This window comes from Martes martes (genome assembly GCF_963455335.1).
Source record: "Martes martes genome assembly, chromosome: 18".
In the NCBI taxonomy this organism is placed as follows: Eukaryota; Metazoa; Chordata; class Mammalia; order Carnivora; family Mustelidae; genus Martes; species Martes martes.
In genome coordinates this window covers 29,474,933-29,498,626 of record NC_137906.1, presented here as the reverse complement: position 1 = coordinate 29,498,626, position 23,694 = coordinate 29,474,933, and the positions used below count along the sequence as shown (strand labels likewise).

General features: G+C 44.1%; 1 protein-coding gene across 1 annotated transcript in view; it reads left to right on the top strand.

Moving 5' to 3' along the window:
• Window positions 1–23,694, top strand: part of RRN3 (RRN3 homolog, RNA polymerase I transcription factor) — a 29,382-nt gene that overhangs the window by 3,234 nt on the left and 2,454 nt on the right. Inside the window, exons 3-17 of the mRNA XM_080830615.1 lie at window positions 125–181; window positions 5,359–5,448; window positions 5,560–5,689; window positions 6,109–6,168; window positions 6,537–6,600; window positions 7,678–7,747; window positions 10,825–10,923; window positions 13,330–13,425; window positions 14,441–14,579; window positions 16,074–16,204; window positions 17,444–17,574; window positions 18,497–18,681; window positions 20,618–20,726; window positions 22,397–22,549; window positions 23,525–23,612. Coding sequence (XP_080686741.1) covers window positions 125–181; window positions 5,359–5,448; window positions 5,560–5,689; window positions 6,109–6,168; window positions 6,537–6,600; window positions 7,678–7,747; window positions 10,825–10,923; window positions 13,330–13,425; window positions 14,441–14,579; window positions 16,074–16,204; window positions 17,444–17,574; window positions 18,497–18,681; window positions 20,618–20,726; window positions 22,397–22,549; window positions 23,525–23,612 — 1,602 coding nt within the window. The remainder of the gene's footprint in view (window positions 1–124; window positions 182–5,358; window positions 5,449–5,559; window positions 5,690–6,108; window positions 6,169–6,536; window positions 6,601–7,677; window positions 7,748–10,824; window positions 10,924–13,329; window positions 13,426–14,440; window positions 14,580–16,073; window positions 16,205–17,443; window positions 17,575–18,496; window positions 18,682–20,617; window positions 20,727–22,396; window positions 22,550–23,524; window positions 23,613–23,694) is intronic.

Below are 23,694 nucleotides of genomic sequence, written 5' to 3'. Positions count from 1 at the left end.
ACAGTCCACTGATGTGTGTATGATGTTCTTTTTGTAATAGTTAAAAGTCCTGCCGTTCGTCTTTAACAGGAAACTGAAGCAAGCAGAACTACTTTTTTTTTTCTTTTACCCTGTTCTTGTTTAGGGTGAAACCAATGACTTCGAGTTGTTGAAGAACCAGCTGTCAGATCCAGACATAAAGGTAATTAATTTACATTTGATCGTTAGCAAAGTTGTTGCCACTTTGTACAGATTCAGTTTGCCCTTTTGGTCCTGTTCCATCCTCTGGAACTTGCTCTCTCTGTATGATCCCTCACTGTAATGCAGCCCCTCTCAACCAGGGGCACTTTTGCCCCCAGGGCACATTCAGTGTTGAACTGGAGACATTTTTGGTTGCCCCGTCTTGGGGAGGGAGGGCTACTACTAGCATCCAGTGAGGTGGGTGACAGGGGTGTGGCCGAAAGTCCAGCAATGCACAGGGTGGCCCTCCACAACAAAGAATTTTGGAGTCCAGGGTGTCAGGTTGAGATTGAAGTGCCAGTGCTCAGATTGAGAATCTGTGCTTTATCTTTCCTTTCTGGAACTCTTTCCTCTATGCTCCGTGCTGCTCTCCTGTCTCTTAACTACAAAAAACAAAAACACAAGTTGACTTGTCTTTCAGGCTAGTTTCCTTTTCAGTGTTTTTGGAAATGTTTCAAGAGATGTACCTTTTAAGATATGTACCTGTCATGTAGGCACAAGTCAATGAATTTTGTTTCCCTTTTCTTCCCTTTATTTTCCAATTTTGGAAAGAGTTGTCTCTTACCATGGTCCTAGTAGTCAGATTACCTGGGATCAAATCCTTACATGGTTTTTTCCCAGTGTGTGATCTTGGGCAACTTGTTTAACCTCTCTCCCTCTGTTTTTGTCTTTGTAAAACCAGGAAAACAGTAGAGAGGGGTCTTTTAAATGTAGAGGTTTTAGAGGATCCAGTGCATTAATATATGAGAAGCACTTAGAACAGCCCCTGACACAAAGGGCTTTGTAGTTGTTAGCTCTTGTTCCTGCTGACAGCCCGCACTTTCTCATTTCCCTGCATGTTTAAGTCAACTGTGAAGTCCTCTGCTGTGATTACCGGGACAGAGATTACCAGTCCTTTCTTACGTGCTGATTTCAGCGGACTTTTTCTATCCCCCCCAAGCCTCATATGAACTTGTAGCAGTTGACACTGTTGGCTGCCCACTTCTTAAAACCTTTCCTTCACTTTCTGGGATCTTCCTGTCTTCTTATTACTTACATTTAATCATTCCTATGACTGGTTCTTAAATTTGGCGTTGGTGAGGTTTCCAGATTTGACCCTTTCCTTCCTCCGAAGATTCTTCTTTCATGATGTCCTTAGGCCCTCGTGGCTTTGGAATTCACCCATGGCCTGGTAACTTCCAGGTTTGTATCTATAGCTCAGATTGCTCATGTGGGTTCCAGACCTGTTTGTTTTAAAGGTTTATTTATATATTTGATAGAGAGAGAGAGCGCGAGCAGGCACACAAGCAGGGTGGGGTGGAGGGAGAGAATCTCCAGCAGACTCCTGCTGAGCGCGGAGCCTGACATGAGGCTTGATCTCAGGACCCTGAGATCATGACCCCAGCCAAAATCAAGAGTAGGATGCTTCACCGCGTGAGCCACCCATCCCCCTTCCCAGTTTGTTTCTTAACTGCCAGCCCACAAGTATTACAAGTGCCCTAAATTTAGTATTTTCTCTCTCCCAAATGCACTCCTCTGCAATCTTTATGGGCCTGAAGGATTGCTGACCTAGTTCTTGAGCTAGGAAACTTGGGGTCTTTCTCGACTTTGTCTCCTCTCATTTCCATTGATTTACCAGGGCCTTTGGAGGGAAAAAAAAAATCTTTCAAGGCTTCTTGCATTGTTGGTACCCTTTGGTCTGGATTCTTCCCTTAACTCCTTTAGGTTATCTAGGTTCCAGTTCTCCTCTAGCTCCCCTTACCGACCCCCCACCAAATATTACCCTCCACCGTGCAGCCTAAATCATCTCTAAAGCACATACTAAACATGTTATTTTCCTGAGGGAAACCTTCATGGCTTTTGCAGGAAGGCCCACCTTAGCATGATCTGCTGCATTTCTTTCTATGTTCAGTCTCACTACTTTATTCCATGAATTTGCCACTTTTTTCATCTTTTTTTCTTTTATAAAATTTTTACAAAAGTCATCTCTACACCAAGCATTGGGTGCCACTTCTTTTCATCTTTATCTCTTTGCCTGTGCCTTTTGTGACTGCAAGAGGGCCTCTGTATCCACTTTAGTTGGTACCTGTTGGAGCATGGGCTCTGGCTTCATGGCCTCCTCTACTGGCTCTACTGAGGTAATTATACAGCACTTCTGTGCTTCATTGCCCCCAGCAGTAAAGTGGGAAGCAATGTTAGCACCTACCTCATGGGATGGTTGTAAGGATTAAATGACTTACTACATGTTCGAATCTTAGAACAGTGGCTGGCATGGTAATTACTATATTAGTATTTACTGTTATTGTTACTTTATCTACAAAATTCCTGTTTGAGATCCAGCTGAAGTATCCTTTTTTTTTTTTTTTAAAGATTTTATTTATTTATTAGAGAGAACGAGCAGGGAGAGGGGCGAAAGGAGAGAGTGTAGAAACAGACTCCCTGATGAGCAGGGAGCCTGTTGCAAGGCTTGAGCCTAGGACCCTGGAATCATGACCCAAACTGAAAGCAGACTCTTAACCGAGATGCCCCTGAAGTGCCCGCTTTAATGGAACTTTCCTTGGTTCTCTCTGAGCACATGGGTGTTCATTCACTCCATTCCCTACCCTTCCAGCACATCTTCCTAATTACAAATCTGGCTTTCAGGGACTTCGGTAACCATTTATCTCTGCCCCTTCTTGATTCCCAGATTTGTCTGTTGACTTGCTTGCCATATACTCCAGCCGTAATGGAACCACTTTTGGTTTTCTGAATACATGCTTATTGCTCTATGAGGAATGTAGCCCCCAGAGAACATCCAGTCTGTTCGGAGACAGCAGAAGTGTCACTTCTGTTTGAAGCTCTTCCTGACCCTTGCGTTCTTCCACTGGTACAAAGGACCATTTTCTTTGTGTTCTGTTGTTGTTGTTTTTAGGATTTTATTTGTTTTTTTTGTTTTTTTTTTAAGTAATCTCTTCGAGCTCCAGTGTGGAGCTCAAACAACCCCAAGATCAGGAATCGCATGCTTTGCCAACTTAGCCAGCCTGGTGCCCCACTGTAGTTTTTATCAGCCATTTTCATCGTATCTTGTTGTACCAACAGTTGCATCATTTGTGTCTCTTCTTAGTTCAGAGAGTGTTGCAAGTGATTTTCAGTGCTAAACCACCAGAGTCTGCAACTAGTTTACTTTAAAAGGAGGAGCAGTTCAGATGCTAGCTTTATCATTTTGTTGCACCTTTTTTTTTAGCGGAAAAGGGATAGGATAGAGTTAACTCATTTTTTATTTGCACATACCTTAGCTTGTCTTCTCTGCTTTAAGCCTCGGTGAGCTACCAGTAAAGCTACCTTTACTGGTTGTGGACATGATGAAATTACCATAGTGCACATGAGTTGCTATTTACTTGATTTTACTGCCCGCTTACTTGGGGTTTCATCAGGAAAGGGTCGGTCCCATTGAAGTTTGTCGCTGCGCATCACAGACGGTCAGCGGTTGAATGAATGGGGGAGAAGGGGGTGGGCTCCTTCTCTTTGTGGAGCAAGGCATTGTGGGAAAGTGGACAGCGTAGGTTTTGACCCAGTCAGACAGGTTTGAACCCGGTTCTTTATTAGCTTCTCAAACGGGCAGGTTGCTTATTAATTTCTCTTGGCTTCAGTTTCCTCAGCTGTAAAGTGGGAACACCAGCAGTCCATTTTCAGCATTGTTAGGGTCGGTAAGAGATGCATTTGTGTGCTCTTGGCACTTACTAAGTGGTGCCCCCATCAGTGGTCTGTAATTGCAGGCACAGCCCTGGCTGGTAGTCACATAGGTACGATACGGTCTGTGATAATCTCCCTAGAAGCACAGCACTGTCTGTTAATTGTCTCTTGTGTTCGTCTTTTTTTTGTTTATATGGTCCTTTCCCTCCTGAGCCTGAATCAGCCTTAACCATTTCTTTCAAAATTGGGGGTTTATAGTTCTTAGGTATATTGTGCATATGAATTCATACAAACAATATATTTTATATTTACCTAACCGATAACATATTTTATACATGGCTTGTTTTCTCTTAGTGGTTTTTCCCATGTCACTAGAAGTTATTAATGATGAAGTTATTTTCTTGCCTTAAAAATGCAGGCTCCCATGCTGAGCAGGGAGCCTGTTGCGGGGCTCGACCCCAGGCCCCTGGGATCATGACCTGAGCGGAAGGCAGACACTTAACCGGCTGAGCCACCCAGGCGCCCTGACACTTTTTTTTTTGAGAGAGAGAGAGGTGGGGGGAGAGAACATGCATGAGTCGGAGGAGGGGGCAGGGAGAGAGAAATTCTTAAGCAGGCTCTATGCTCAGTGCAGAGCCTGATGTGGAACTTGATCTCAACAATACTGAAATCATGACCTGAGCCAAAATCAAGGGTCAGACGCTTAACCAGCTGAGCCACCCAGGTGCCCCTATATGTAACAGATCTGGAAAATATATATATATGTGTATATATATATATATATATTTTTTTAAAGATTTTATTTATTTATTTGACAGCGATCACAAGTAGGCAGAGAGGCAGGCAGAGAGAGAGGGGAAGCAGGCTCCCTGTTGAACAGAGAGCCCGATGTGGGGCTCGATCCCAGGACCCTGAGATCATGACCTGAGCTGAAGGCAGAGGCTTAATCCACTGAGCCACCCAGGTGCCCCTGGATCTGAATATAGTTAAGTCTAGTTATAGATTGGCTTGAGAAAAAGTTACATGTATTGACGTCTCTAATTAATTAGCTTAGACTGAATGTTAACATGTTCGCACATCAGCATGAATATAGAGGAAATTGAGGTAATTCTTGGTCCTTGTGGTGTTATAGTATTTGAATTTGCTATCATCATTCTGCAGTTTGAAAAATTCTCACGTGTCAACATTTGAAGTGTTTCCACTTAGGGCAGACAGAAGCAATCAGAATGAAATATTGCATTTAATTCTCTTTTCTGTGTGTCAGAGTTCCTGCATTACTTTTTTTTAAAACAGGGAAAGGTATCTTCCTTCTGTTTTGATACAAACTAAGAAATTTTTGGTTCAATTTTGGCTTCAGGGCAAGTTTGTGACTTTTTTCTCCTAATTTAAATATTATTGGCAGGTGCTTGGTGCAAGATAGGTATCATCTTTTCAGTTATTTTAGAGGATTTGTGATTTTTGAAAGGACTTTTCTTTGTTTGCCTTAAGGATGACCAGATCATTAACTGGCTGTTAGAATTCCGTTCTTCCATCATGTACTTGACTAAAGAATTTGAGCAGCTGATCAGTATTTTATTGGTAAGTTGGCCACTTATGTCATTGACTAGTTTGTGATTCAGTACTTTGAAAACAAAACACATTGTATCAGTAAAAGGTTTCTTTTCTCTTTCCCTCCCTCCCACCTCCTAGAGACTACCCTGGTTGAATAGAAGTCAGACGGTGGTGGAGGAGTATTTGGCTTTCCTTGGTAATCTTGTATCAGCGCAGACTGTCTTCCTTAGACCTTGTCTCAGCATGATTGTTTCTCATTTTGTACCTCGTAAGTGGTTCTTTGTTTTTTCATTTTTTTAAATACCTCTTTATTAAGATACTACCCTTTGAAACCTGTGGGGATTGTACCAGCATGGAAAATTCTGAGATGCATATTGGCAGCAGTTTTGGAACATGTCTGTTCCCTGTAAGGATTTCTGTGGAGGCATCGAGATTTGTTGCTGTGATTTTTTTTTTTTTTTTTTAATGTTGTAATTTGCTTTAGTGAGATTCTCAGGAAGTGTTAAAAGTCAGGAATTTTTAGCTTTAACTGTAAAGTTGCTTGACTTTTTTTTTTCTTCTTCTTTAGACTGCAAATTCAATCATTGTACTAAGTTTGGACAATGGAAAAATCACTTTTTTGTGTAGTTGTTGATTGTTTAGGTTGGTGACAAAAAGAGTGACATATTTTGTTTTTCCCCTCAAAAGCCCGGGTGGTCATTAAGGACGGTGACGTCGATGTTTCAGATTCTGATGATGAAGATGATAGTAAGTATAAAGAGGATTAAAGCGAGGGTTTCCTCCTGTGTCTGGGAGAATCATGCTGAAGGATAAAGTAAGAGCGACTCCAGGATTTATTCTAATGCTTAGACTGCAACAGATGACAACCTTTGATAGACTCTTTTTTGTTACATTCAGCGTTCACATGTGATCAGTTGCCTTTCGCGCATTACTTATGTCATCAATCCACTTAGTCTTCACTGATGGTTGGTTCTGGAGAAATATCTTAAATTTAATATTTTGCTAATAATTGATTCAGTTTTGGTGCGCAGGTGTTTTTAACTAAAAAAAACCCACATAATTTTTTGGTTTTCAATTTTATCTTAATGCTCATACTCTCACTTTTCTCCTTGCAGATCTTCCTGCCAATTTTGACACATGTCACAGAGCCTTGCAAATAATAGCGAGATACGTCCCCTCGTGAGTATCCTTTTGCTTCTTATTGTGATCAGGGTCTTTAAGTCTCAAGAAAATGGTAATCAGTTAGTAGGGATTTATTGTGTTCATAGCATCAAAACTCAAGTTGTATGGTACATGTTTTTGTATCTTGTTGATAGAACATTCTACAAAATGGCATTTTAGTTCTCTCTTCATTGTCTGTATTTAAATTCTTTAAAAATTAATTTAAGAATTAAGGACTTAATTAAAATTATGTAAATTCCTAAAGCTTGTGTGCAAATTTTCCTCCAAATTTTGTATAGTCGTTGAAATTTTGTTTTTATCTTCAACAAGATGTGATATCCAAAAATTTTCAGTGAACAACCCATGTGTCATTCCATATAAATAAAAATTGCAGTTCTAGTTTTGTATGTTGATTATATTAAAAAAATTTTTTTTCTAAGGATTTATTTTATTTTAGAGAGGGAGAGCCTAAGCAGGGGGAGGTACAGAGGGCGAGGGAAAGAGTCTCATGCAGGCTGCCCTCTGAGTGTGGAGCCCGACGTTGGGCTCCATCCTGCAACCCTGAGATTGCGACCCGAGGTGAAATCAGGAGTCGGTTGCTTAACCGACTGGGCCACCCAGGCACCCCATATTTGCATTTTTAAAAAGTTACAGTTCTAAGAAAAGTTTGGGTTTCTTTTGGAAGGGTGGACTTCAAGTTCCCCCTATAAGTTTATTATTTGCTAACTTAAAAAAAAATACTCAAGATGATACTTTTTTTTCCTTTTTAAAGTAAGATATGTGGGAAAGCACTACAGAGGGAAACATTTAGATTTTAAACTGAAGCTCTGTTGCTTTTGTAGGAAAAAGAATCCCCCTTTGATTTGCCGTTGATATCAAAGTTAATAGGAGGCTGTTTCCTGCTAAGTTAATGTAGATCTTCTCTGAAACTATGTGTTAGTTCAAGTTCAAGTTATTTCAAGTTCCGATTATTTGAAGTAGTTAGTGACCATTTGCCTCCTGCATCCATATTTACTCTTAGAATGGAAATGTCACCCTCCAGGAAGGTCCAGTTAACATGGATTGATCTTTAAATTTTTTTATTTTTTTAAATAGGACACCGTGGTTTCTTATGCCAATACTGGTGGAAAAATTTCCATTTGTTCGAAAATCAGAAAGAACACTGGTAAGAAATCTTTTCATGGGGAAAATAATGGAAAAGTTATAATTTAGTTTTAGGTGATGTTATTTTTTTTTTCTTAGCAGTTGTCTTCCAGATTGAACTCAAGACTAAGAATTTGACTCAGATTCCTTTCTTAGGAACTCGCTGAGGATCCCCAGGCCCTTTTTCCCTTATGCAAGTCAGGGGAAGAGTCCATTTCAGAAATAGCTAAATAGGCTTAGTGATAATATAGATAAAAATTACTAGAAGTAATAGTTTATACATTACCAATTGTAAACAAGCCTTATTTGAACATGAAGGCAGAACTGTTTATGGATGAATTTTTCTTAAGTTTTGTATAATATTTAGATGACCTGTGGTTTTCAGTAATGACTAATGAATAGTGGTTTCCTACTAAGCATGCTTCTTTTTCTAAGTAAGGTATTATACGTATTAAATACGGAGTTAATAAGGTTTGCTAATGTTTGTGATAGTCTGTTTCAAGTGGCATATTATAAATCTTGTATCTCTTATGACTATTGATGTAAAAATACTCAACAACCCACTAGAAAATGGCGTTTAGCAACATAAAGAGTTAATGTACTAGACCAAGTGAAATTTATGCTGGGAATGCATGGTTCATTTAATACCTGTTAAAATCAGTTAATAAAACACACCATGTCAGTAGAATAGATGACAGGAACCACATGATCATTTCAGTAGATTCACAAAAGCATTTGAGGAACACCAAAACCCTTTCATGACAAAAATAGAAGGCAGCTTTTTCAACAGGTAACATCCCACTCAATGGTGAATGAGTAAGAACTTTTCCCTAAGATAAGGAACAGAACAAGGATATCTGCTTTTGCCACTTTTGTTCAGTATTGTACTAGAGGTTCTAACAAGGGCACACAGGAAAAGGAAAAGACATCCAAATTGGAAAGGAAAAAGTAAAAATGCCTGTATTTACAGATGACATGATCCTGCATTTAGAAAAATCCTGAGGAATTCTCAAAGCACTGTTAGAACTAAGATGAGTTCAACCTGGTTATAGAATATAAGATCAGGGTGCCTGGGTGGCTCAGTGGGTTAAAGCCTCTGCCTTCGGCTCGGGTCATGATCCCAGGGTCTTGGGATCGAGCCCCGCATCGGACTCTCTGCTCAGCAGGGAGCCTGCTTCCTCCTCTCTCTGCCTGCCTCTCTGCCTACTTGTGATCTCTGTCAAATAAATAAATAAAATCTTTAAGATTTTTATTTATTTATTTGACAGAGAGAGAGAGAGAGATATCACAAGTAGGCGGAGAGGCAGGCAGAGAGAGAGGAGGAAGCAGGCTCCCTGCTGAGCAGAGAGTCCGATGCGGGGCTCGATCCCAAGACCCTGGGATCATGACCCGAGCCGAAGGCAGAGGCTTTAACCCACTGAGCCACCCAGGCGCCCCAATAAATAAAAATCTTAAAAAAAAAAAAAAGAATATAGGATCAATATACAAAAGCCAGTAGTACAAGATAATTTAACGGGGCAAACAAGTCTTTTCCACAAATGGTTGTGGGACAAGGGGAAGTCTACATGAAAGAATGAAGCAGGGCCCCCCTCACATGATCAACAAAAATGACCTCAAAGTGGATAAAAGACCTAAATGTAAGCTAAAAAAAAGGGCTCTTAGTAAGAACACATAGATGAGCACTTTTGTGACCTGGGATTAGGCAACAGTTTCCAGATAGGATGCCCAAAACACGAGAGCCACAGAAAACCAGACCAATTCGATTTCCTTACAGCTAGCCAGCTCTGCTTCATGGACCCCTTCTGGAGAGTGAAAGACAGCCCAAACCTAGGAGAACATACTTGCGAGTCGTATAGTGGATAAAGGAGTAATCTAGAATATATGAAGCACTCTTCAATATCTTGATAATAAAAAGGCAAATAACTCAAAAAATGGGCACACGATCTGAGCAGATATTTGTCCAGAATTGATAACGCTTATGGTCAATGTGCAAAAGAAAAAAGCTCAACATCGCTAGCCATCAGGGAAAGGCAAGACGTAACTATAACAAGGTCCCACTTCACACCCCCTGGGATGCCTGTACTTAGAGGGACAAACAGTAACAAGTAGTGGAGAGGATGTGGAAAAGTCAGAACCCTCCCTTGTTCCCTTGCTGTGAGAGTGGGGAATGGTCGGTGCTGGAAGTGCTTTGGGAAGGCCTCTAGACTGTCCCTCAGAAAGGTTGAACAGAGAATTGCCATATGACTTAGCCTTGCCACTGCTAGGTGTCTAACCAGCAGAAAATGAACATCTACACAGCACTTTACAAGAATATTCAGAAGCAGCATTATCTCTAATAGCCAGAATATGGGAACAACCAAATATTCACGGGCCAGTGCATCAACGAAATGTGTTACGTGTATACAGTGGGTATTATTTGGCAATAAAGCAGAGTGGTTTACTTGCTACGAAGTGAGTGAATCTTGAAAACATGCTAAAATGTCACATGGCAGAAGACTCCCCTTCGAGGTCTAGAATAGGCAGATCCTTGGACAGAAAATTGATCAGTGGTTCCTTAGGGCTTGGGAGGGCGTACACTACCGAAAAATGCCCTGCCCTTTTTAGGTGATGAAAATTATAAATCGGTTGTGGTGACAGTTGCACAACTCTGAATATACCGGATACTGTTGAATTGTACGCTGTAGATGAATGACGTATATCTCAACAAACCAGTTTTAAAAATGCTGTAGAGGTATACAGATTACAGATTTACATTTACAGATTTAATTAACAGGTGTGGTGGGGGGGCGCCTGGCTGGCTCGTCGGTGGAGCGTGCGGCTCTTGAGCTCAGGGTTGTGAGTTTGAGCTCCACATTGGGTGTAGAGATTACTGAAAAATAAAATCTTAATAAAATCACCCTCCCCAAACAAATTTAATTTACTGGGGGGTAATTAGATTAATTAGACTGAACGTTGTGTTGATGGAGGAACCGTATAGTTTCTGTGTTGCTGAGTAGTCTTTTTTTCTGTTTAATTGAAACTAAAGATTGTGTAATTAATGTTTTCTTATGTCACTAAGAAATACCCTCTGTTGAAGCGTTCTGTCTTTTTATGTTTTAGGAATGTTATGTTCATAACTTACTAAGGATTAGTGTGTATTTCCCAACCTTGAGGCATGAAATTCTGGAGCTTGTGATTGAGAAGCTACTCAAGTTGGATGTAAGTATTTGATAATCGGTTTTTCTCATTGATTTTCATTTATTAAATACGTGGTCATAGTATGTGAAACAGTAGTAGCACTGATGGAGAAGAATCCACATTTCCACCTTTGATTTCTTTGAACATTTCTGGAGCTTGGTGGATGTGCTGGCTTATAGAGATGGTCCCATCTCTCCTGGTCGGGACACAAGGCATTAGATGGCCGCAGCCATGTGAAAGTACAGTCGTGGTAAATGCTGTGATTGGAACACACGGTCGTTACGAGCTGGAAAACCTGATACCATGCGAAAGGGTGAGGAAGGCATTCCTAGGGAAGTGATGGTGAATTCTTAGACCCTTTTTTAAAGAGGCCTGCAGTGGGGTGCAGTGGGAACGAAGGAAGTCATGGATGCTAGTGACGGGGGAGAAAGGGCGAACTGGTCCTTGAGACTGGGCTGGAAGTGGGGAGGTAGAGGGTAAGAGAGCACTTGCTCCCCGGGGAGCAGAGTCGGTGTTAGCAGTAAGGAGAAGTCAGGAGGAGGTTGGGAGAGGAAGAGTTCCGTTGTGGATGGATTGGGGGGCAGCTGGGCTCCAGATGGAGGATGGCTAGCAAGCAGTGGTAGGGTGGGGAGGGGCCAGGGCGCACTGTGCTGTGGTGCTGGTGACGTGGGAGACAGGAAGTGTGGTGCCGAGTGGGAGGGGAGGCCAGGGCAGACACCTGCGGGGGGTCTGGAAGGAGGAAGGGTTTAGTCAGTGGTGTGGGCTCCTATTGACGTTTTTAAGGAGGCTGAACAGAGCCGAAGTCCTTGGAGTTGCTGATTAGGGGGTCTGTTGCCGCGTCCTGGAGGGGGAAGCTGTGTTTCGGCGGGGGGAGCGGGGGGCAGTGTGTGTGGCTGTCGAGTGGGGCTGTTGGAGGCCTTGGTGAGGGTGTCGGAGGGGATGGTTCTGGGCTGTTGGGAGGACGTGAGGTCTGTGGACTGCGGAGCTGTGAGTGCTGGAGGAGAGCCCTGATACCTTGGCGGGACGAGGCAGTAGTGCAGCAGGCCCGGGGAGAGCTGGAGGAGGGCGGGCAGGCTGGTGCGCGGCTCGCTGCACGGAGAGCTGCCTGGCCCGCTGCACGTGGCACCTGTGGTCTTCCCACGGGTCGTACTGGGCGACGGTGGAGAGCACATTTAGAAAGAAGGTCGTGTAGAGAGAGAAAAAAGGCAGGATTTGAATGTTGTGTGGAACAAGGTGTCTGAAGGACTGTATACCAAAGTGACTATTCAGTAATTCAAATTGACTTGCATTTTGTCATTTTTCTGCTCAGCTGATGGATGATATGCTTCTTGTACAACATGTAAGAGTTGGGATGCATGTTGGGTTTGTGGAAGCTGATTTAGACCAGCACACTGCATTTTGTAACGATTTTATGGAAGTATGTAGTGAAAGGGGTTTGATTTGTAGTCTCGTAAATTCCTTTGTGACCCAGGCCAGTTGGTAGGTTGGCACCATAATTGTATATTGAGTCACAGTATCAGAAGGGGTGCTCATGTGGACTCCTCTAAAGTATGTAATGTCAGGGGCGCCTGGGCGGCTCAGTCAGTGAAGCATCTGCCTTCCTGGGGTCCTGGGATCGAGCCTCACGTCTTCTCCGTCTTCCTCTGCCTGCTGCTCTGCCTCCTTGTGTGGTCTATCTCTCTGTCAAATAAAGAAATAAAATCTTTCTTTTTTTTTTTTTAAAGTATGTATAGCAGATGAATTTCCAGTACCCAAATAAAGTACTTGTATTTTTTTTTTAAAGATTTTGTTTATTTATTTGACAGACAGATCACAAGTAGGCAGAGAGGCAGGCAGAGAGAGAAGGGAGGAAGCAGGCTCCCTGCTGAGCAGAGAGCCCGACTCGGGACTCGATCCCAGGACGCCGGGATCATGACCCGAGCCGAAGGCAGCAGCTTTAACCCACTGAGCCACCCAGGCGCCCCAGTACTTGTATTTTTTTTTTTAAGGGAGAGAGGGAGAAAGTTGCGGGGGCGGGGTGCAGAGGGAGGGAGAGAGACTCTCATGCAGGCTCCACATTGTGCACAGAGACCAATGTGGGGTTCGATTTCACAACCCTGAGATCACACCCTGAGCCAAAACCAAGAGTTAGATGCTTAACCCACTGAACCACCCAGGCACCCCAAAGTAATTGTATTTTTTATTTTACTTTATTTTTTAAGATATTATTTGAGAGCATGAGAGAGAGCAAGCATGGGAGTGGGGTAGGGGGGTAAGGGGAGAGGGAGAGGGAGAAGCAGGTTCCCTGTTGAGTAGGGAGCCCTGTCCCAAGACCTGGGATCAGGACGTGAGCTGAAGGCAGACACCCAACTGACTGAGCCACCCAGGCACCCCCGAAGTAGTTGTATTTTCACTGCCATCATTTTTTTCCCCTTCGTTATAATGTAGGTGAATGCATCCCGGCAGGATATTGAGGATGCTGAAGAAGCGGCCGTTCAGACTGGCAGTGGGCCAGACGCCACCACCGAAGGACTCTTCAATATGGTCAGTGTCCGACAGGGTGGGTGGGGGTGGCTAACGGCCCCTCATCTTCTCCAAGGCTTTAGGTTAAAACAGTTGTTCGGCAAACTTGAAAGTGAGGTTGAAATGAGTGGCTGCCGTCAGGTTGCTTACTGTCCAGTAGACTTCGTTTATTTCCAAGGCTTTGAATGTGGGAGTGGTGGAGTAGGTTTCATGGGTTTTTTTTGGGTTTTTTTTTGTTTTTTTGTTTTTTTTGGTTTTGTTTTGTTTTGTTTTTGTTTTTTTTGTAGGTTTTTTTTGTTCTTAGTTGTTTTTGTTTTTTTGTTTTGTAATCCGCATATTGTTTGTGAAGGAGTGATAACGTAGGAAAGCATACCAGTGTGATTTCTCTGTTTTATAAGTCTTAGGCCTTAATGCAGTACTTCTCTGCCTGGGGCCAGGCTTACTGGAGGAGGAGGGCTTGAGGGGGCATTTAGGTCACTAGGGACAAAGGGTGTGAAGAAGCGGGAAAGGAAAGGGGAGGGAACTAAGCGAGAGTTTGCTCCCAGTAGGAAAACAGCTGCAGCATGATGACCCCAGATCCCATGTGGATCCCAGCTTGAAGCCAGGGAGACAGCCTCCCGTGACCCCTTGTCAGCTGGGCATTTCAGCTGGGGTCGGGAGGAAGGAGTGCAAGGGCTGTTCTCCGGTGAACTGGTGCTCCCAGCAGCTGGGGCACGGGTGCCCTGTCTTGGGAGAGGAGACCTGGCACCAGCAGGGCCCAGCACAGTGGGTCCCAGGAGCTCGGGGAAAGCTGCGTTGCTCACATGGCCTTGCCCCAGGTGGGCCGTGCCCGTGACTCTCCGGCTGGGCTCGGAATCTTTTTAGAATGCCACCAGGGGTTCCGGGTCACACCTTTGGTGGGGAGCCTCTGCCTAGAGGGGGGGCCTGTGTCTTCTCTTTGTTTTATCTTTCAAAGGAAATAATCAGCACTGAGAATTTTCCCTCTTAACCTCTTTTAGTCCAGTTTTTAATGTCAGTTTGTCCTTTATCTTCAAAGGATGAGGACGAAGACACTGAATGTGACGCCAAGGCTGACCCACAAGGGCTCGATCACATGGTGCATCCTGTAGCCGAGCGCCTGGACATCCTGCTGTCTCTGCTTCTGTCCTACCTCAAGGACGTCTGCTTCGTAGATGGTAATGACCCGCACTCGTCACAGTAGCCGCATGTGAACGCGACAGCGCCCCTGGCTGTGTGCTGGGTGTTTCTCATACGTGACCGAGTCCTCCTAGAGGTCCTGCACAGATCACCGTTCTGATTATGAGGAAAGGAGGGCCTAGGGAGGTCCCGTGACTGCCAGTGTGACACAGTTTGAGAATGGTGGGACCGGATTCGGGCTCAGCTATATTTGTCTTCAAAGCACCTGATGGTTTCACTGACCGTTGTAGTTGGGGATGATTCCTGGAGTTTGGTCAGTTTTAGGTGGATATCAAAGCACGCTCAAGTTGTTCAGGACGTCTAGGAGTAGCACACGTCGATACAGCGTTGGTGTTAGGGATTGAGTTTGGGGGTGTAGTGCTGTGTTGTGTTGTGAACGAATCGGGGCCTTTCTTGCCATCCTGGAACTTTGTGCATCTGGAGGCTTTGCCATGGAAACAGAATTCTTCCGTTCGCGTCGTGAAGAGTTGAGAATGATAGTTGGCCCCTCAGAATAATTTCTAAGACTGGAATCTGAGTTGACTGTATTATTATTTTAATTTTTTGGTTGTTATTATATAGTTGAGAGAAAATTTGGAAACTATAGGAAAGGATTAAAAAAGACAATTTAAATGTCTGCGTTTGTACTATTCAGAGAACCATTATTAGCATTTTGATCTATGTTTTTCTTTTATGTTAGCATGTGGATATTTAGGAGTGTGTTTTTCAGTGGGTTTGGGGGTCATGCTGCACACAGTGATTCATAATCTGCCCTTTCCCCCCCCTGCTGTGAACATTTTCTCTGATCGTTCGCTATCCTTCTAGGTTGCTGTTGATTGTGTGGATTTAACTGGTCTCTTATTTTTTTTCTCCCTCCCCCCTCTTTTTTTTTTTTTTTTTTTTTTTTTAAGATTTTACTTATTTGAAGGAGAGTGAGCAAGAGAGGTGAGGGGGAAGGGCAGAGGGAGGAGAAGCAGGCTCCCCTCTGAGCAGGGAGCCTGATGCGGGGCTTGATCACAGGATTCTAGGATCATGACCTAAGCCAAAGGCAGACACTTCACCGACTGAGCCACCCAGGCACCTTCCCCCATCGTTTTTTTGCCATTATAAATGTGTGATGAATATCCTGTGTGTGTGTGTGTGTGTGTGTGTGTGTGTGTGTGTGTGTGTCTGGTAGTGTGCCCGTAATCAGTTTCTGGCAGTAGAATTAGTGGATCAAAGGGTTCTGCTACATAAATAGTAAAATTGCCCTTTAGAAGGGCTTCCTATTTATGGCATCAGAGCGGTGTGTGAGGGGAGGGCCTGCTTCATTGTCGGTGCCGGATTAGTATAGTTATGAAGGAAAATCTGTGCAAAATAAAAATGGCATTTTGTTAAAATCATAGCTTAGTGGATGATGTTTCTTAATGGTATTTTATTTTTAGAAACTTTGTAAACGAAAGTGGCAGCTTAAAAATGATGAGTAAGGCTGAAGTGCCAAATTGTCTCTTTAGGCAAGGTAGATACCCACAGAACAAAGGATCTGTACCGAGATCTCATAACCATCTTCGACAAACTCCTGTTGCCCACCCACGCCTCCTGCCACGTACAGTTTTTCATGTTTTACCTCTGCAGTTTTAAACTGGTGAGTACTGTCAGCATGGTCTTACTTATTTTATTCTTGCCCATGATTTTCCCTTAAAAACTGGGGGTGGCGGTGGGGGGTGTTGGGAGGGGACACAAGAGGTGAGCATTTCTTTTTCTTGAGCTCAGTTTTCTGGTGCCTCTGATGATAGCTCGTCCGAGGCCAGGTGCTCCGAAAGTGGCATTCTGCGTTTGCTCCACTAGGCGGTGCCCTTCCCTCTCATTCCAGCCCTGGCTATTAAAATCCCCGCGGATCTTTAACTGTTTCTGTCCTCATTCTCTCAGTTGATCCTAACTAGCCCCAAACAACTTCTAAATCCAGAGTTTTAAAACTTTAGGTTTTGGCTGTCTGTTTTGGAAAAAAAAAAAAAAATGGAAATACGGATGACTGTTCCTTTGCCACTGTTTTGTAGCTTCCTAGAAGAGTCAGGAGAGTACTGGGCATGGATAAGAAGGTTAAATTCTTTGCCCCAAAGTATGTGTTAGTAGCTTTTGAAGAGAGCTATTTGGGAGAAGTTGGAGTTTGTGCCTTTTGTTTAAAAAAAAGCTTTAGTCTTTTTTCTGTGATTAGCATAATTAGTCGAACACTGTCCTTGAATCTGTGTCTATGTTTCTGGGTAAGGTCAGTACATGTGGTCAGAGACTGGGAGAGGACTTGGCACCGTGACAGGCCTGCTGCACGGTTCCCCTGCAAATGTGGCTTGTCCCTGCTTTCCATTTCTGGCCAAATGGTGGGATCAGTTGTGGATTCCAGGGCCCCGTCACAGCCTATGAAATCTGTAGGGTAGTATCTAAATTTCAGCTCGTTTGGGAAACTTTTTTAAGGCTGGGGAACACCTTTAGTTTTTAATGCTATTATCTCAGAATGCTGTAAAATTAAGAACCATGAGAACTGCATATATTCTTTATCTAGTGGTATGACAGAGATAGTAGCACTGTCCTCTCCGGTTGAGTTACAGTCTTAGGATACCGATAGCCGGAGATTTCTTCAGCATTTAAAAAGATTAGAGCAATACCTTCTCTTTTTTTTTTTTTTTTAAAGATTTTATTTATTTATTTGACAGACAGAGATCACAAGTAGGCAGAGAGGCAGGCAGAGAGAGAGGAGAAAGCAGGTTCTCCACGGAGCAGAGAGCCTGATGCGGGGCTCGATCCCAGGACCCCGGGATCATGACCTGAGCTGAAGGCAGAGGCTTTAACCCACTGAGCCACCCAGGCGCCCCACCTTCTCTTTTTATAGGGATTCGCAGAAGCATTTTTGGAACATCTCTGGAAAAAATTGCAGGATCCAAATAATCCTGCCATCATCAGGCAAGCTGCTGGAAATTATATTGGAAGCTTTTTGGCAAGAGCTAAATTTATTCCTCTTATGTAAGTAACCTAATTTTCCAAGTGCTTTTTCATGTCATGCTTTAAAAAGATTATAGCATTGTCTTAAGTCAGAGAAATACCTGCTCTAATTTTTGTCTGCCTTTAAAGTGAAAAAATCTATTCCCCCATTCTGTGTAAGATGTTTACATTTCCAAACGGCAATTTCAGAATAAAATGTCTCGTTTACATATAAAGCCCCATATGGAAAGCTTCTGTCCTCTGTTTTGCATGGTTACACTTGAACATGAAGCCCCATTTGTCTTCATGGATATTGTACGGTGTTGTATACTGTTTTGATTCTTTTTATAGGTTTGTCATTTTTCATTTGCATTCCGAATCAGTTGTATCTTAAAGCTGAAGAAAAAACTCTTTTAAAGGTAATAGAAAGATCTGTTCAGGAGGCCAGCTCTGGGCCTACTTCTTCCAGTGATCCGTGCAGATGTATTTGGGCCAGTCCCTGACAACTGAAAGCCATCTGTCCACTCTACCCTACATCGTAGGCCACAGGACTTCATCAGAACCCCATAGGGAAGGGCGAAGTCAGTCACACAGTCTCTTCCTTGTAAGATGTTGCTAAGTGTGCCCTTTCCTAAGGCCGTATTGCTCTGAGAGGGCAGGGAGGCCATCGGAGGAGTCCTTCGGAGTCCATAAGGAGACACAGTCCATCCCTCGGGGCCGCGGGCAGCTTTAGGGGCCTGTTCTTGCTAGAAGGTCTCGAGTTCTACCTTAGAATTGAAAAGCTGCCTTCCGCCGCCTTTCCTCTTCCTTCCTTCGTTCACTGCTTCCCTGTGCCCACGGGTAATAGATGAAGAAGCCTGCAGACTGACTGTTCTTTGTATGTAGTGAGCAGTTGTGTGTTTTTACGTCACTCTTGGTTTTTTGTGAAGCAAGTGAAGTTGACTTGGGTTTTTCTTGTCCCTAGTACCGTAAAATCGTGCCTGGATCTTTTGCTTAACTGGCTGCACAGATACCTTAATAACCAGGACTCAGGAGCAAAGGCATTTTGTGACGTTGCTCTCCACGGACCATTTTATTCGGCCTGCCAAGCTGTGTTCTACACTTTTGTTTTTAGACACAAACAGCTTTTAAGTGGAAACCTGAAAGAAGGTCAGTGACGTGGGATTGACGGGAGTGAGCTGGATTGTCCTGGAACACTAGGCAGCCTTTAGAGGGAGGGTCGTTTCTTTTTTGAGAATTTGATGAAAACTGGAGTCAGAATACTGCCCATGCACTTAAGCTTTGACACGTAATTTCAAGCAGCCCTTAGACCTATAATGCTGTAAGGCCCCTGTTGAACAGAAAACGGATTGGCAGTGGAGCACCTCTGTTTTAGAGGGTGACATCTAGGCTGATCATGAGCCATGAGGGGGCCCTTCCTCAGGGGTGAGGCCCAGCACAGTGCTTCCTGCCGGTCCTCGTGCTGGCCTGGGAAGGGTGGGCGTTGTTCCCCCCTCCCAGGGGGACTCTAAGCAGATGCAGGATATTGATTGGCAGGATTAGATGAGTATGATTCTGAAGCTTGGGGTCATAACCGTCAGGCTGCTTTGTCTAGGGACTTAACCATTAACCTACCAGTTTGCAGTTTTGCTAATTTCTAAGGGTTGCATATAATTTAAATCTACCAGATGAAGCTTGTTTATCAGGTTAGTGTGACAAGAACAGTACCAGTTAAGTCCGTTTAAATGGTTTTTTTTATTTGCATGAATAACTCAAATGGTTTAATAGGCTGTTTCCTCTAAACCTCAAAATCTGACATTCGGGGCTGGGTCTCTGGTTATTGTGGGGGCTGTCATGGGCATGTTAGGATGATTAGCACTCTCTGTCCACTAAATGCTAGTAGCACCCCCAGACCCCTGCCCAGACTGTTGTGACAGCTAAAACTCTCCAGACACTGCCACAAGTCCTCTTGGGGGCACAGCTGCCTTGAGAGTTGAGAACCACAACTCTGAACTGAAACTTGTGTGTGTTACATTGTATTGTTTACTCATATCCTGTTACTTCTCTATAAAGGTTACAGCTAGTTGTATAAACTAGGAGTAGGACACGGTTTTAGCCCAACTTAAGCAAAGTATCTGCTATTTTGGGCATAAATAAATGGTAAGAGTCTTGGTTAAAGAGCATGTTCTTGTAAGCCCTGACAATATCCCATTTTTAGTTACTTTTATCAGAATACTGATCAAAGATGGGGCGTGTGGCTGGCTCAGTCGGAAGACCGTGTGACTCTTGATGTCGGGGTTGTGTGTTTGAGCTCCATGTTGGGTGTAGAGATTACTTAAATAAATAAAACTTAAAGAAATACATTAAAGAATTATCTAAAAAAATTTACTTAAGCACAAGTTGGTTTGCTTGCGAGGTGTCTTTTACTAATAGAGGAGAGAATTCTGTTTATCTGTTCTAGGAGAGGGGTGTCTAACTTTTACTTCTACCTCCGTAGTTTCCTTGTAAGCATAAAAACAGCTATCACACACACGAATAACTTGCTCAGCTTCACCGGTAATTTCAGGTGTGCAGCAGGTCCTGCTGTTTGCTTACTCTCGTCAAATTGGCATATGTGTCTGTCTGACGAAGTCGGGAAGGAGGAACACCAGGTCATAGTCATTACCTCTCGGGAGTAGAGACCACACTTGTTGCCTTAGCTCTGTACTGACTTCATGATTAACTGAGATCAAATCACATGGGTTTTTTTTTCCTCTACAAACTCAGAATATCCTAAGTTTACAAATACCTGAATTCCAAGAATTTTATAGCCCATAGAAGTCTATGGAAGTTTATAGCCCACTAGGGATGTGCACTTACCTCCGGGTCTTTGAACGAATACAGTTTTCTTTGGAAAAGTTGACTTAGTCACAAGTGGGTGTGGTTCGGCCTGGCGACCTCCTCCGGGCTCTGCGTGTGTGACTGCGTGGCTCTCACTTACTTGAACCATTTCTGTAAGTGACTTTGTGAGAAATATTTTTGGTGTGTGAAGTACTCCGTGCTGCTGCAAGGTATTTCGACTGTTAAGTTTGTACATTTTAACAAATGTGTTGTTTTTTAATCAAAGGTTTGAGATACCTTCAAAGTCTAAATTTTGAACGTATAGTGATGAGTCAGCTAAATCCCCTGAAGATTTGTCTGCCTTCAGTAGTGAACTTTTTTGCTGCCATCACGAGGTAAGTTACTTACACTTTATGGGTGGAAATTATTTAAAAATAAGTTTGTGTTAGTATCAGTATTGTACAGTTCCACTACATTTCTGTGAAATTAGTAAAATTAGTCACTATAGAACACATAAAAACCTGTAACCCCATCGTTTTAGGAAGCATTGCCGTTAAGCTTTTGTTTTTATGCTTTGATACTACCGGAAGTTGCTAGTGCTTTGTGTTCAGAGATGATAATTCAGCGGGGGTCTCAGCGCTTTGAAATGAGTAAGGCAACCAGGAAGCGGAGAGGTGCAGACCAAAGGTGTTTCTCAGAGTCATACACAGAGACCGGCCGCGGGAAGGGTGCGCCGCAGTGGCCGGAGCCGGGCTGGCGAGCCGCTGTCCCGTCAGGCCGTGTGCGGCCGGGGCTGGGTCCCCGCGCACCTGGAGGCGCGTCACGCAGGACTCCCTGCGTCCTCCCAGTCCGGGTTGTAGTGGTAAGTCCTGATTCAGACCGGGACGGTGGCGCCCTGGGGAGACGGGCTGACCTGTAAGAAGGGGCTCCCCGGTGGCCGAGCCGGCGTGCGAACACAGGCGGTCTAGCGTTATTCCCCGGGTGATTCTGCTTTGTGTACCCAGTGAGTTGGGGACTTCGAGCCCTTGATCCAGGTGTTCAGGGTAGGATCATAGCTTAAAATCTTCAACATGTAAGGGTCTGTTCTGTTAGAAGACGAAGATAATTCTTCATCCCTTAGTCCCTTAGACCACCTGCTGCTCTTATTCAGTAATCTTATTTTTCTTCTGCTGGGCTTGTAGTTCAAGGTGTTCTGTCTCCTGAGATCTCAGAAATGATAACAGAATCAAGGAAAGGAGTAGACGACAAGGAGGAGCACGGCGGGGGGCGGTGTGAAAGGTCCCAGCACATTGTGGGAGATAGGAGGCGGCCGACGAAGAGCAGCAGAGGCAGGAGCCCCTAGAATGTTCATGGCGGGGAGCAGGCTGTGCGAGAGGCTGCGGGTCTGGGGTCTGGAGTGAGGCCGAGAGCAAGAGCTGGGCCCGGAGGTCTGTGTCAAACTGATGCGGCGTCCTGTAGCTGCTGCTTTTGCTTCCCTAATGGGATGGGGATTCCTGTGGACCCATACGCTTGCCTTTGATTTGATCTGCTGAGTCTTGTTCTGTCCATTTGTTTTTAATCAATTGTTTGTTGGGATTTAGACCATTACTTTTTCAGAATTGGGGGCGGCAGCTTAGGGGCCTCATTACAGGCGTGTCCGGTGGAGCCCTCACCTCAGTGGTGAGGTCTCTCCCTCAGCGACCACTGTCCTCGGAGCACCGCCTTTCCGCCAGCCTCCTCATTCTCTTACAGATTGCAGACGTCTGCAATTGCAGACAGTTTACAGCATCTTGCAAACCATAAGAGTCCTCCCTCAAACACGATTTTTAGTGAGTTGTACGTATCCTAAGCCCGCTTATGGTGTAAAGTGATGGCCACACCTTCCTGCTCCTCAGCAGGTGTGTATGCAGCAGGCCTATAAGCTGCACCCTAAAAGCATCGCTTCCTTTTTTATGTGATTTTTTTTCTTGCACATGTTCTGTGTGACAGCATCTTTGTGGTCAGCCTGGTTGTCACACAGACAGGCACCTCCATGCAGACTTACCCGCGAGGTTAACTCTGTCCGTGTCTCGGCTCTGTTCTGCAGTAAGTACCAGCTGGTCTTCTGCTACACCATCATCGAGAGGAACAATCGCCAGATGCTGCCGGTCATTCGAAACACGGCGGGCGGGGACTCGGTGCAGACCTGCACAAACCCGCTTGACACCTTCTTCCCCTTCGATCCTTGTGTGCTTAAGAGGTGGGACTCTTAGCCTGCGACCGGCCGGGGGGTGAGGGGACTGTATATGGGACGTGTATTTGCTTTTCGCAGGCTGGGGGTTTCTTTGTCGTAAGTGGCGTTCCCACTGTTTATCAGTGGCTCAGGGTCCCCTTCACATGTTTCGGGTCCCCAAGGCAGAGAAGGCCTTTTAGAGGCTGAGGGCTGTGCAGACCTATAGTTCAGGAAGAACCCCGGATTGACACCAGAGGTTTCTCATTTATCTTTTGTTTATCTGTAAACCAGTTGGTTTCAACCGGAAAGGGACTGGGCATAGAGGTGCCTGGGTGGGGAGGGCACTGCCTTTCGTGGCTCAGAATTTTCTGCCAAGCGACTTGTTCCTTCCTCTAGAGAGCACGTTCCCCGCTGTTGCCAAGGATGAACGGCAGCCGTGTAGTTTATCTGGGTGGGTGATGGTGAGAAACCGCCAGGCCAGTCTTGAACTTGGCATTTGTATAAGGAAGCACGACTTCTGCGTGCTGTGCAGTTTCTCACTAGCAACACCACATTTAGGATTGTCTGGTCTTCCGAGTCATGGTTGACTGAAGCCACCACATTGGTCTTTTTTCCCAGACTAATCTTCAATAGATTTACCATAGGAATATAAAAAAATGAAATTACAGAGAAATATAATTTTGTTTTCATTTGGACATATTCTAACTCATTGTCAGTCCTGGCAGAGTTGAGAAATAATTTCACTTGAAAATAAAAACATGGAAAAAAGAAAAAAAAATAAAAAGATGAGAAACAGTAGCTGAATACGCCTTCTGAGTAGATGAAGCTTTACAGACTAGGAGCCCCATTATGTACGGTACTGACATCCAGTATTTTTTGGCACGACAGTTATTTGAGCCATAGTTCTTATTTTGGGTAGTGGATCCTGTGAGAAAAGAGCCAGACAAATCTGACCTTTAGTGTGGCGTTGAACGTGATTTTGAAATTGACCTCTGTCCACAGGTCGAAGAAATTCATCGATCCTATTTATCAGATATGGGAAGACCTGAGTGCAGAAGAGCTTCAGGAGTTGAAGAAACCCATTAAACAGGTAAATTTGTGACTCAGCACCCTGGGAAGCTCCAGCGCGGTTACAGACCACAGTCAAGTAAACAGCAATGTCACACTTAAAA